The following is a 14,610-nucleotide window of genomic DNA, read 5'->3' as shown; positions in this document are numbered from 1 at the left end:
ATTAACAAGCTCTGCTATTTATACAGCATTCAGTAACTCTGTTAACTACTCCTCAGTTCTTAACAACAATACATCTCTAAATTGAAAGAATAAAATCAATAGACACGAGTGCTTACATGGAAGGTATTAATATTGAACACATAAATTCTCAGAGCTATCATTCCTAACATGTTTATAGTTGAGGAATTACTGAGTTTCACAGATCACTTCAGTAATAGACTAGTCTTTCTCAAGGCAAATGTGGCAACTATCTTGGCAATCCATTCAATAATAACTGCACTTAAAATAGAAGCAAGGTCCCGGTCACTCATTAAAAGGGGAAAAGATAAGCACAGTAGTTACATTCATTAAAAAATAGAGTCCTCCAATTACAACATAAGGCCACTTGCACATTTCTTTGCAAACTTTTATGTGCTTTCAACATCCACAAAGAGTGTCCAAGCAACAATTTCAAATCTTTTAAAACTATATAGTGACATTATGAAAAAATTTAGGTAGAAAATTGCAAAGAGAGGATAAGTTACCAAAGCAGTCTTGATTAATCTCATAGAACCGGAAGCCTTCGATTTTTTTTCTCTCATAATTTTCTTTGTACTTCTCTTCTTCTTCCTCACAAAACTTGAGTACTTAAATGCACCTTTATATGCATTCAATCAATGCAAAAACATTAAATGTGTCATTCTCTATGGAGGTTAGCTCCAAAATGCTAGTTTAAAAAATTAAAAATAATATCTTTAAAAAAATAGTAGCAAAATACACATTTCACTATCTTGGTGTTTTAAATTTATATTTAAATGGATTTTTTACAGTTTCAGTGAGGTATAAGTAAAAAGCTTCATATATATTAATAAAAAGAAACCTGAAGTATTTTGACATTTGTGTATGCCCACTGAATCATAACCTATCACATTCAAATATTGTATTCCATCACCTCACTTTCCCTCCAGACCCATATCCCGGGGAACCAGATAATCTACTTTGCATTTTCCGGACTTTTTGTTGATTTGTCATTGGTGCACATATATGGAACTTTAGGGGTTCAGCTTTGTGTGTAGTACCCAGGAGACTCCTCCATTAAGGTTTCAGTGTCATCCCATCACTCAACCATGTCTCTACTTCCTCCTCCTACACTCTCTCCTTTTTGTTTGGTAAACACAATCCTTTTCACTGAGTCGTGGAGTTGCTGCCAGATCTCTTACTTTGGTTGCTTATATTCTGCATATGGGTGAAACCACTTGGTAATTCTCTTTCATTTTGCCACTTTACAGAGCATACTCAAGATTAATGATTTGTCCAAGTTGCACAATTTCATTTTTTCAATGGCAGGCTACTATTCCTTTCAGTATGTATACCATTGCTTCTTTTTTCAGTTATCAGTTGATGAGCATTTAGGTTGATTTCATATGTGAGTAGTGCTATGATGAACATAAGGGGGAAATATTATTCTGAACAAGTGTCTTCATATTCTTGAGCTAAATTTCTTAGAGTAGTGTTGTTGGACCTTGAGAGCTTGTTTGGAGGGCTGAAGCAATATGGGGGCTGGAGCGATAGCACAGCGGGTAGGACGTTTGCCTTGCACTCGGCTGACCTGGGTTCGATTCCTCTGCCCCTCTCGGAGAATCCGGCAAGCTACAGAGACTATCTTGCCCGCATGGCAGAGCCTGGCAAGCTATTCAATATGCCAAAACAGTAACAAGTCTCACAATGGAGATGTTACTGGTGCTCACTTGACCAAATCGATGAGCAACAGGATGACAGTGATACAGGGTTGCTGGGCTCTATAGAGTTTTCATGTTTTCTCTTTAAAGGACACTCCATAACATTTTCCATAGAGTTCACACTAATTTACACTGCCATCACATGTATGTATCAGAGCTGCTTTTTTCCCATATTGTTACCAACTCTTGTCATTTTCAATCTTTTTTTTACAAAGACTATTCTCACTAACATGGAACAATTTATATTTCTCTACTAAGTGGTGTTGAGTATTTTTTCCATATGTATAGACTATTTTTATATCTTCACTAGAGAACAGTCTATTCACATTTTATGTCTTTATCTTGGTTGACTTGCAAGCTTATTTTGTTATTGTGTTATGTGAGTTCTTTATACATTTTAGGTATTAATCACCATCAGATGGATGATATACAAATATCCTTTCCCTATTTTCAGGTTGCATTTTTGTTTTGTGACAGTTTCTAGCACCATGCAAATACTTTTCACTTTGATAGTCTCATTTGGTCTTGCTTTGGTTTCCTAAGCTTCCCAACTTCCATGGATTTGAGTTTCTAAATAGATATCTAATGCCAGTGTCCTGCAGTCTATGGCCTATATTTTCTTTTATAAAGTATTTTATAATTTCAGGTATATTACTCAAGTTATAATCTAAGCTAACTACATATGTAAGACAACTCTGTACATTGTATAAATTTATATGTGAGTAGAAATCTAGGTTTTATTTGTTTATCTACTTTGCATGTAGCAGTACATTTTTCCCAGGAACATTTGCTGTGGAAAAGGATTTCCTCTATGTAGTGTATGGTCTTGAATACTTTATTAAAGATTAGCTATCTATGCGTGAATTTTTGTATAAATTTGTTTCTGGTCTCTCCAGTTTATTATACTGTTCCAGCTTCTCTTTAATTCTATTGCTGTACTCTTTTGATCATGATGGCTTTATAAATAACTTGATTCCAGGAGTGTGATGTTGCATTTTCCTTCTTTACTCTCACAAACGCTTTTGCTATTTGGGGTAACTTGTAATTCCATAAAATATTCAGAATTGTTTGTTCTATTTGCTTGAAAAATGATATTGATGTGTTGACAGGGACTGTATGAATACATAGATTGCTTTAGATCAGATGACCATCTTAGCCATATTCTTTGATTTCTAAGTATCTTTCCATTTCTTGGTGTCTTCTATTTCCTTTAGTACTGTCCTTTACTTTTTAGTGTATAGGTCTTAAACTCTTTTATTACATTTACTACCAGGTATGTTATTATTTTTATGCAATTGTACATGAGATTTGCCTCTCCTTAATTTCCTTTCTTCCATAACCCAACCAGCACCCTGCTCATGGCCGCTCTCCACATGCGGCCAAGCCTCACCTGTGAATAAACCTTTCCCTGGACCTTGAGACACTTCATGGAACGAAGCCTACCCATAGTCCAAGAAGACTGCACATTTGATGGGATTCAAAGTAGGAGGAAACCAACCTTAGAGAGAAATACATTATTTCAGTTCTGCTTTGGGGCAGGTATTGGGGTTCAGGATGGAAACACCCGAAATATGGTGAGAAGGTCTAATGATGGTCGGATTGGTATTTGAATATTAAATGTAGTCAAATATTGTGAACTTTTTTATAAAATAAATTTTTTTAAAAAATGTCCTTTCCATCCAACTCACATAGAAATGAGCTTGCATAGAGAAATCTAACAAATTTATATCTATTAATTTTATAGGTTGACACTTCACTCAACTCTTTGCTAACAAATATTGTGCAGTTAATGGGATTTCCATGCATATTATTCTGTCAAGACACCCTCAAAAAACTCTTGTTTTTCTTATCAAAATGAGATATTTTAAAATATTTTCTATCCCCTAATTAATTGCTCTGGTTTTGAATTCCAAAAGTATATTAAAGAGTAGTGGCAAAAGTAGGCATTTTGGTCTTATTCCAGATCTTAGGAGAAAAGCTTTCAGCTTTTATGATTAGAAAAGTTTATTACTGGAGCTGGAGCGATAGTACAGTGGGAAGGGCATTTGCCTGCATGCAGCTGACCCAGATTCGATTCCCAGCATCCCATATGGTTTCCCGAGCACCACCAGGAGAAATTTCTGACTGTGTGAGCCAGGAGTAACCCCTGAGCATCACCGGGTGTGACCCAAAAATTTAAAAAAAGAAAGAAAGAAAAGAAAAGTTTATGACTTTCTCAGACATGGCATAATTCTTTTGATGTTTAGCACTGTATTTCTGGGTCTTAGCAGTGATTTATCAGGTCCACTCAGCTGGTTTAAGAATCACCAAGAGTGGGAGTTGGAGCGATAGCACAGCGGGTAGGGCGTTTGCCTTGCACGCGGTCGACTTGGGTTCGATTCCCAGCATCCCATATGGTCCCCTGAGCACCACCAGGAGTTATTCCTGAGTGCAGAGCCAGGAGTAACCCCTGTGTATCGCCAGGTGTGACCCAAAGAGAAAAAAAAATCACCAAGAGTATCCCCAGATCTCCTGAGTACTGCTTAGGAATCTACTGAACTTCCCCAGGCTCCCCCCAAACAAAAATGAAAATAAGTTATTGAGTCTATGTAACACTCTACATAATCTAGGTGATAATAGGAGTTATACACAGTAATTCCCCATTTTTCTGTAGTATAAAAGACAATGATAAGGCTTAGTATCTTACCTATGTATTTATAACCTTCTTCCCCATCCACGGTGGGTCTCAACCAAGTTGACACAGATCTTATATTTTTCTTCACCTGGGCTCCTTGAGGCGGATAGAGTGTAAATAACATTTCAATTGCAACATTCTTCTTGATGACTTCATTATATCTATCATTTTCTCCTGTAAAAAATAAAAACATTTTTAAAATTTTATTTTAAACACATAAAATGCCTAATATAATTCTCCTTTTCTCATATGATTTTTTGAAGTGAAGAAATTATACTTGATTTATAGTTGTCTCTCTTTAATATTTAGTTAATGGTTTACAACAATATATACGTTTTTTAGCAGTGTAGGTTAATATTTTTCCTCAAATATATAGTCACTTAAGTACCAATGATCTTTCACTATGGTCTATTATCACAAAAGAAGCAATTATTAAATCATTTAATAATTTTGATGCTTATGGTTTTGCTGACACATGTAATTTTTATTTTAGAGCCACACCTCACAAGGCTCAGGTATTACTCCTGGGTCTGTGCTCAGGGATAACACCTGGTAGGGCTCATGGAACCACATACGGTGCTGGGGATCAAAGTCTGGTTAGCCAGGTGCAACTCCAAGTGTCCTCCCCCTGGTCCTCTCTCTCTGACCTCACATATATTTTATTTAGTCATATGTAATTCTCTAAAAATATTACTGCTTATATAAATTCCATTAAAATTATGCAGTAAGGGCTTTATTAATATCAGTTAGAAATCACTATGAATTTAAAGCAGAAGTTATAAATAATGCTATAAGAGTAGTTACAAATTAGTTATTATACATAAAGGTAATAACCAATATACTACATTCATTTTACACAGATTATCAGCACACATATTGTAAGCTGTCATTAATATTGAGAACCAGGGGAACATACCCCAATGCAATCACTGCCAGTTTACCTCCAGGTGATAATTATTGACCTCATATTATTGGAAACAAGTTATATATTAAAATATGTGTTACGTTAATTAAATTAAATATGTGTAATTAATATCATGTGTAAATCTTATGGACCCTCTCTATAAGTAGCAGTTGAGTATCATTAATTATCTTTAATATTTATGAGTCAGGAAATGCTAAATGTCATGTCTTTTCAATACAATTATCTTCAGGTTTTTTTTTTTTGACTCTTTTCGAAAAGTTCAAAATTACTCCCTTACAACTAAAAAAAAAAGACTTCATGTGTGTATTTACATATGACATGTATATACATATATGTACATTATAACAGTCGATGTTAGAACTAAAATAAAACAATACTCAAAGTAAATATTGCTTTTTCTTGCAGCCTTGGATGCTTCTCCAAGAAGGGAGAGGCTCCAAAGTAGAGGTCTTTCCCAGTTAGTAGTAAGACTGAAGCACTGCATTGCAAAAAGTCATAGAATTAAATCAAATATACTCTGAGGTAAACAGAACAGGGAACAAAATAGACCAGAATTTCTTTGAAACCATGAAGAAAAAATTGGAGAAGGAAAAAAATAGGAAAATACAAGTAACTTGGGTCAACATCCAAACCCCACACATGGGTTCTTCTCTCTTTAGCTTTTATGTCCTTCTACTGAAAAAAACAAGTTTCTATTAAAACCTTAACCCTAACATTCAGTTTCCTTAATTGTTTCAGCTAAAAAAAAGATTCTCAGTAACATTATTAGCTAGGATTATGTGGATCACTTTAAATTAAGCGCTTTATTTTCCATAAGAAGAAATGTTCCTGTTTGGGGGCAAAATGAAATGGCTGTGCTAAAATAAAAGAAGTGGAGAGTGCAAACCTGGCACTTTGTTGATTTATTTTCCATGAGAACATATTTTAGAGGACAGCCTGAAGAGCCCTCAGGTCAAAACCACTATTCACCTGCTGATTAAACCTCTCAGCTTGCTAAGGATGGCAGCTTGTAAAATTCCCCCTCCAAGGCCGCCACTTCCTTTCAGATAAGAGAGGCTCCTTACGTTCCACAGTTGGGGTAGCTGGTGAGTTCTCAGAGAATTCCAGTGCCCCTTCCTGCCTCTCCCAAGCCAGATTCTGCAAAACTGGGAGCTCACAGCTCCTCTCCTTCAGAGCCTTCTGTTGAACACTTAGAGCAATGGTTTTCAGGCTCTTGCCTCAAGAAACAGAGTAATATTTTTAAAGTTATAGAGAGTGTGGGGCTAGAGATACTTTGCACGTGAAGGATCCTAGTTTGATGCCCAATACCAGACTCCCCCAAGCAATATGGGAGGCCCCCAAAGTATGACTAGAGTGACTCAGATAATCCCCCCAAACATAGGGTCTGAGCAAGCATTTAGCACTTTTAGGCCCTCCCTCCCATTAAATTGTCAGTCTAGCTGGTCAAGAATTGCTAAGAAAGGCCCTAGGCCTCCTACGTACTACTTGGGAGTTCCCCCAAATATCATCATCATCATCATCATCATCATCATCATCATCATCATCATCATCATCCCATTGATGGTTGAATTTCTTGAGCGGTTTCAGTAACGTCTCCATTCATCCTAACCCTGAGATTTCAGAAGCCTCTCTCTACTCGTCATTCCCAATGATGCAGCATTGGAGGCTCTTTCAGGGTCAGGGGAATGAGACCCAGGTATAAATGTATCCCAAATATAAATGGGATTATATTCATTGAATGTATTGACATTGTTAAATATTGCAGTTTTGTGCCTATTTTTCAAACTGTCTAAAAACATCATATTGGGATTGAAGCAATAGAGAGTTACTAAAGGATGGGAAACTTGCATTGCGTGAGGCTGGCTTGGATTCTATCCCCAGCAACACATATGGTCCCCTGAGCCTGACAGGAGTGATCCCTGAGCACAGAGCCAGGAGTAAACCCTGAGCACAGCCAGACATGCCCCCCTTTCTCCCCCTCCCTAAAAAGAAAACACATGAATAAATGAACTTTGGTACTAGTATTAAGTATATTAGAAAGACTTCAATAGGAAACAAAGCTTTACTAATGACCCTGGTTAATTAAACCAGAATGGTAAGCTTTGGCATTGATGCCAGTCATTACCACATATTGACGTGTATGGGTAGAAACAGTTTGTTTTTAACCAGTCCCAATAATTGTACTGCTATATAATTATATTTGTCATCTAGGAAATAATACTCCATAACCTTAAAAGAAATAAAGATCACAAGTTAAAAATAGTGACAATATCAATATTCTATTGATAGTATTTTCCATTCATTAAAATATTAATTTGTCTTTCAAGAGCCAGTACTGAGCAGTCATAACATTTCTAGTACAAAACTATAAATTGTGAGCTTGAACCGGTGGTCAGTGACCAATTTAAATATGTTCACATTTAAAATATTTTTTTATTGAATCACCAGAAACTTTGTAACTATTTAGAGTTCATGATAGAGTTTCAGTCATACAATGTTCCAACACCCATACTTTCACCAGTGCACATTTCCCACCACCACTGCCCCCAGTTTCCCTCCTATCACACTCTTCATCCTGCCCCACCCCTGAAGCCTGCCTCTATGGCAGACACTTTTCTTCTCTGTTATACTCTTTAGAATTGTTGATGTTTAGTTAATATGTTGCATTTTTTTATTTTTTTAGTTTTTAGTTTTGAAATATGCGAATGTCACATTTTTTCCATGATATTGTTAGTTAAACTCTCCCTATATAGTTAAACTCTCCCTATACATTAGTAAATTTTAAAGGATACTGACTTTTCTTTTTTTTTTTTTTAAAGTTACTTCTTTTATTTTTATTTTAATTTTATTTTTTAAGTCACTGTGAGATAAGAGTTACAAAGCTGAAAGGTTAAATTTTAGTCACACAGTGTTACAATACCCATCCCTTCAGCAGTGTACATTTCGCATCACCAATGTCCCCAGTTTCCCTCCCACCACCCTCCCCACAGCTTGTCTCCATGGCAGATACTTATTTTTATTTATTTTTATTGAATCACTGTGAGATACAGTTATAAAGCTTTCATGTTTGAGTTTTGGTCACACAATGATCAAATATCCATCCCTCCACCAGTGCACATTTTTGACCACCAAAATCCCCATTTTGACACCCCCTTCCATCCTAACCCTACCCCTGTCTGTGTAGCAGACAATTTCCACAATACTCTCTCTCTATTTTGATCACATTCAATATTTTAACACCAGTCCCACCATTATTATTTGGAATTTTCCCACCACCACTTAAACCTGCTGAAAAGGCAATGCTAGACAATTTGTTTTGTATTGCTTTTATAAATAGCATATAACACCATGTGGGTGCTCTTGTGGCAGCATACTCCTGGAATTCTAAATTTTTAATAATTAGGGTCTGGAGAGATTTCTGCAGTGAGCTACTTGGTTCCCAGATTCGTTTGTGTGTCTCTGGATCATGGCTGTTTAGGAGCTTAATAAGCTGCCAGGGTCAGTTTGTGGACATCATCTCAGAGTCCCACTGGGGAGCGGGTAAGGAGAGGGACTGGCTCCTCCCCTGCCCCATGAGGCATGGCAGGTACTTAACTTCTTTCTCGATCCCTCTCTGTCTCTCTATCTCCCTCTCTCTATGTCTCTCTCATCACTTTGGGGCATTGTAGTTTGCAATTCAGGTACAAAAAAAGTTATGTTTGTTCCTTATTCCGGATACTGACTTTTCTTACACAGATCTTCTATAAGAGAAAGTGAATCTAAATCATGCCATTGTTAAATTATTGAAATTTTCTTGCATTGACTTCTTTTTTAAACTGCATTATATGATCTCAAAAATCACTGGTGAAGAAAACATTAGAATTTGACACCAACGGGAAAAATGTTAAAACAGCAGTGGAACAATATGTCACTTGGTAAAATAACCAGGAAAAATAAATAGGAGATCTGTATATCACAAAAAACAGCAGTTCTTAAAGAACAAAAATACTAGGCAAGCGAGATACTACTGTGATAAGGTAGCTGCCTTGCAAGCAGCCAACACAAGTTAATACCTGCACACATATAGTAGTCTGAGTCCCTCCTGAGTCCTACTGGGAATGATGCCTGAGCACAAAGACATGAGCAACCCTTGAGCACTGCTGGGAGTGCCCACAACAAAAGAACAACAGAACATATTTAATACTTGACTGAGTATAGAATATACTATGACAGAAATTGATTAAAAATGTGTTAAGGTGTAGCAAATATTAACACACTTTTATTTGTTTGGGGGCCACACATGGCAGTGCTTTGGGCTTACTCCTGGTTCTATACTTAGGGGTCATTCCTGGTAGTGCTCAAAGGACCTCATGGAATGCCAGGAATTCAAATTGGAGTCACTTTCATGCCAGGAAAGCACCTTACCTCCTATACTATCTCTCAGATACTGCAAACATTACTATTTCTAAATCCTCTCCATTCATAAATATAGGTACATAATTATGAATATCACCAGAATATTCTTCACTATATAATTAAAAGGGTATATTGTGGGAAATATGCCAAAATGTGTGTTAGATGCATAAATTTATTAATAAAATCAAAATTCTACTATGAAATATTAAATTAGAGATTCATAACTATATCACTGTCACTGTATCACTGTCATCCCCGTTGTTCGTCGATTTACTCGAGCAGGCACCAATTACATCTCTATTACACTCAGCCCCAAGATTTTAGCAGCCTCTCCTTACTCGTCTTTGGAGGCTCTTTCAGGGTCAAGGGAATGAGACTTATTATTACTGTTTTTGGCATATCAAATACATCACAGGTAGCTTGCCAATCTCTGCCGTGTGGGTGGGATACTCTTGGTAGCTTGTCAGGTTCTCCAAGAAGGAGAACAAAGTTATTAGATGTCGCAAAGTGGCCGCATGCTTCCAGGAGCTTGGTCTTATAGTCTCTGGATGTTGGCCATTGGTGGGATTACATGGCGCCAGGGGCAGTTTGTGAGTGTGGCTGCCAAGCTACTGGAAAATGGGGGGTCTGAATGGAGGAGGCTCAGTACCAATCCGAGCAGACTTGGAGATCTCAGCCCTGGGTCCCGCACACCCGGGTTCCTTTGCTGGTCTCTTCATGCATGAGGCTCGTCCAGATGTGTGGAGAGTGGCCTTGAGCATGGCTGTGGCTAGGTTCACTCATATATTCATTCATATGTTCATAACTATGTGAATGCTTGATACTAAAAGTATAGTTGTCATAAATGTTTCAGTATTTCTATTTTTTTTTTTTGCTTTTCTTTTTGGGTCACACCTGGCGTTGCACAGGGATTCCTCCTGGCTCTGCTGGCTCAGAAATTACTCTCCTGGCTCAGAAATTACTCCTGCCAATGCTCAGGGGACCATATGGGATGCTGGGAATTGAACCTGGGTCAGCCACATGCAAGGCAAATGCCCTACCCACTGTACTATCTCTCCAGCCCCAATGTTTCAGTATTTCTTCACTAGAAAACAGTTCATAAGGAAATATGCCAAGATTTTTAATTTTATGACTTTGATAATTTTACTTTCTCTTTAGACTTATCACTGTATCACTGTATCACTGTCATCTCTTTGTTCATCGATCTGCTCAAGCGGGCACCAGTAAGTCTCCATTGTGAGACTTGCTACTGTTTTTTGCATATCCAATACGCCACAGGTAGCTTGCCAGGCTCTGCCATTCAGGCGAGATACTCTTGGTAGCTTGCTGGACTCTCCAAGAGGGGTGAAGGAATTGAACCTGAGTTGTCCATGTGCAAGGTAAATGCCCTGCCCGCTGTGCCATGGCTCCAGCCTTATCTTTCTTTAGACTTATAAGCAAATTAAATCTATTTTCAAACGTTGGATTAGGAATGTTAAAATAACTCCCCCTTTCTGTGACCATGAAATTTTCACAAAGGAACACTAAATTAATCTCACTGGCAGAACACTTATCTTGCATGCATAATGTCCTTCATGCCTTTTCTGGCACTATATTCTATCCTTGCACACTGTCTGGGGTAGACCTGGTGACTCCCCAGGTATCACCAGGGATAATCCCTACAAAGAATGTAGATCATGTTGCTACCCATAAATTGTGTTACTACATAAAACTAAAATAATTTTGATAAATAATGCCAGTAGAATAATAGTAACTCCTTATGAGGGACTTTCTCTTTATTCCAAAAGTTATGCATATTCACATGCATGTCTTTGTACTTGAAGTAATGTAAATGTTGTCTAAAAATTAGAGGCATTTAGGAACTCTATTAAATATACTTAAAAACTTATTTTAAAAATTACTCTTTTAAATGTATGCCCTTCAGTGTTCTCTGAAAGTCTCCGGATGGCCAGATTAAAGCCATTAACATGACTTGCTCTGACAGATGGAAGATAAATGCCTGCTCACCTTAGACTCTCTTACAGAGAAATACAGTAGTATAAAAATACTTAAAATTCAAAGAGTTTAGCAACAGTTTTTATTAGGTTCATTGTAAATACTTCACAGGATATTTCTTTTCACTTTGTTTACAAGACTATTTCAATTTTTTAAAGTTTCCTTCTAAAATGGAAAAACATAAAAACTCTCAATAAGGATAGACATTCAAAATTGTTAATTTAGATAACTGTTCCTCTTGTTTTTCTTGCTATACACATCTTCATATATGTTTATTGCATATGTGCATAATCTTTAAAGACTGGCGGGGGAATTCAGCAAAGCTATATATTAACTTTAGTTTTAGCTACTAATTAAGGCTCACTAGTAATCTCAGTCTTAAAAATATATTGGAATAAATTTTGAGTTAACTGTTGAGTTCAATATCTTAAAGATAACTGCTCCACACTATTGCAGTCCTTAGCAACAAAACTCAAAAGAATTAGTAATTGTTGTGACAGACTTATCCCTATTCAGCTATCTAACAATTATGTCAGCTTGGCATTAAAAGATGTATCTAAAACTCCAAAATTTATTTTCCTTCTCTTTTGTAAGTTTAGCACTCTCTCCATAGTCAGGAGGCAAGAATAATACTATGGTATCTCATACAATAAAGTCAAACACCCTAAGATTTCATTCAAAAAGATACCCAACAAATTAACTAAATAAAAATTACTCCTTAGACTAATAGGAGGAAGGAGGAAAGATAGTGGATAAATCAGATAAAAGGAGTTAACTCCATGGTGAATGATACGATTTTACTTTTGATGGCAAATTTGTCTCATATAGTTTGATTTTTAATGATATACACCTGAAAACTATTATGTTATAATATTGCTTTAATAAAAATTAAAATAAACAAAATATTTTAAATGATCTCTACATTAAGTGGCAATGTCTCCTATTAAATTTCCAAGTGGGTATCATTTTTTCTATGATTCTATGTATTAAATTTTCAAATAATAAGTAATGCTTTCTAAATTGAAACATTCTCTAGCATCCAGTGAAAAACGTATCCAGTTAAAACAAATGCTTGGCCTAGATTTCAGCACTCTGAATACCAAGAGTGAAAGGGATTGGAAGTAACATGGGATATTGGTAGAGAACTATTGGCCTTGGCACTTTAGTGTTGGTGATGTGAGGAAATGTTGTACGTCAAAACCAGAATCATTAACACTACTGTAAACATGTGACCTATATTATAATTAAACAGAAATCATTTAAAAAGGAAATAACCCAACAACAGATGAGTAGATAATGAAAGTGCATTGTATATATCTCATGGATGGAAAAAAGAAAATGCTTGCGGTGTTCTGTAGCCTGGACGGGTGAAGGTAGCCAGAATAAAGACCCATACCAGATGGTTTTGCTCATATGTAGAGAAAAAAAGAAAAATGCAAAAGAATAGAAAATCCTTAGTGGAAAGAAACTTTGGGATTTTGCCAATCGGAAAGAGAACAAAGGCTGCAAAGTTGGGTGGTAAAGAGTAGAGAAAGAACCACAGAATATGGGAGAAAGATGCTGACACTGGGAATCATGTTCTATAAGTATAAAGAAGCAATATTAATATTATTATGTGAGCAGTATACCTCAATTAAAATTACTGATTATAAAATTTAAAAAGCAAATAATACATTTTTTTTAAGAATTGAACATTCTCTAGCTACTTGGGGTTTTATTTTCTAGGCAGATTTAAGTCTCTCAATATCAGAAAAGAGTTCAATAATTTGAGTACTGCTTTTGATCACCAAATAGTTCAGATTTATTAACATTATTTCTGAAACAAGACTTGATATATAAACTAAGTTGAACTAAGTCAACAGATGTCCAATTTTCTTGCTTCAATTTTTTTCACAGGTGTCAATATACATGTATCGTTCTATTATCAATCACAGTATTATTTATTCAATATGCCAAAAACAGTAACAACAAGCCTCATATGGAGATGTTGCTGGTGCCCGCTCGAGCAATTCGATGAGCAACGGAATGACAGTGACAGTGACAGTGACATTCCTCATTAAGGATGGTGTAGTTTTCTTCATTTTCACCAGTTCTCTTATGAGATCACAAAATAAACACTTTTAATCTACCAAAAATACAAATGTATTTAATTTAGTGAAATAATAGAATTTTTAATACCTCCAATAACTTTGAATAATATTTGACAGAAATTGTAAAATTCAGACTGGAGAAACAAATGCTTAGTTCTGACACTAAAACCCACACAGGACTCAAACAGGACAGACAGAAGAGTGACATTCCGGAAGGATCTTCCCATGGGGTCTTTTGAAGGAGTGATAAAAGACAAAGCCCTATGTCTGTGGCTAGACCAAAGGAGAGGCAGAAAATGTGACAACCACTCAATCTATAGCACACCTCAGAATGACAGTTGACTTAGAGACAAAGGAAGACACATTTCTATCTGTCTCATAGGCAAAATTAATTCGCCCTACCCCACTGTCCACTACTGCACGGCTACCATTTCCAGCATCAAGTCAAAGTTCAAATATCTCATTGGCTCGGACATGTCAAATCTCATCTAACTATGGTAGCCATGAATTTTTGGATATTATTCATTTGGGGGCACAATTCATCACTCTCAATATCGCTGAAACTTAAGTGGAGAGATTTCAAATTTTAAGAGCAGAGGAAACAGCCCAACAATAAAGACTCGACAGTGACAAAATAGAAGAGAACAATATTCCCATTCAAAATAGTGACAATGGAAAGGCAAACATGGGCATTTTCAAAATCATTTGAATAAACCATTAGATTTCACAGGCTGTAAATAATACTCTGCGGTTTTCAGCTCTGATCTCTAAATCATCTTGTAGCATGAATTTGTAACTAAGTAGTTTTACCAG

At 36.3% G+C, this 14,610-nt stretch overlaps 1 protein-coding gene across 1 annotated transcript in view; it reads right to left on the bottom strand.

Annotated features, from left to right (window-relative positions):
• Positions 1-14,610, bottom strand: part of IQCM (IQ motif containing M) — a 544,597-nt gene that overhangs the window by 71,744 nt on the left and 458,243 nt on the right. Inside the window, exon 17 of the mRNA XM_055144242.1 lies at positions 4,405-4,553. Within this exon, the coding sequence (XP_055000217.1) occupies positions 4,405-4,553 (149 nt within the window). The remainder of the gene's footprint in view (positions 1-4,404; positions 4,554-14,610) is intronic.

This window comes from Sorex araneus, chromosome 7, assembly GCF_027595985.1.
Source record: "Sorex araneus isolate mSorAra2 chromosome 7, mSorAra2.pri, whole genome shotgun sequence".
Lineage (NCBI taxonomy): Eukaryota > Metazoa > Chordata > Mammalia > Eulipotyphla > Soricidae > Sorex > Sorex araneus.
The sequence above is the reverse complement of the archived record's forward strand: the minus strand, read 5'-3'. Positions and strand labels throughout refer to the sequence as shown.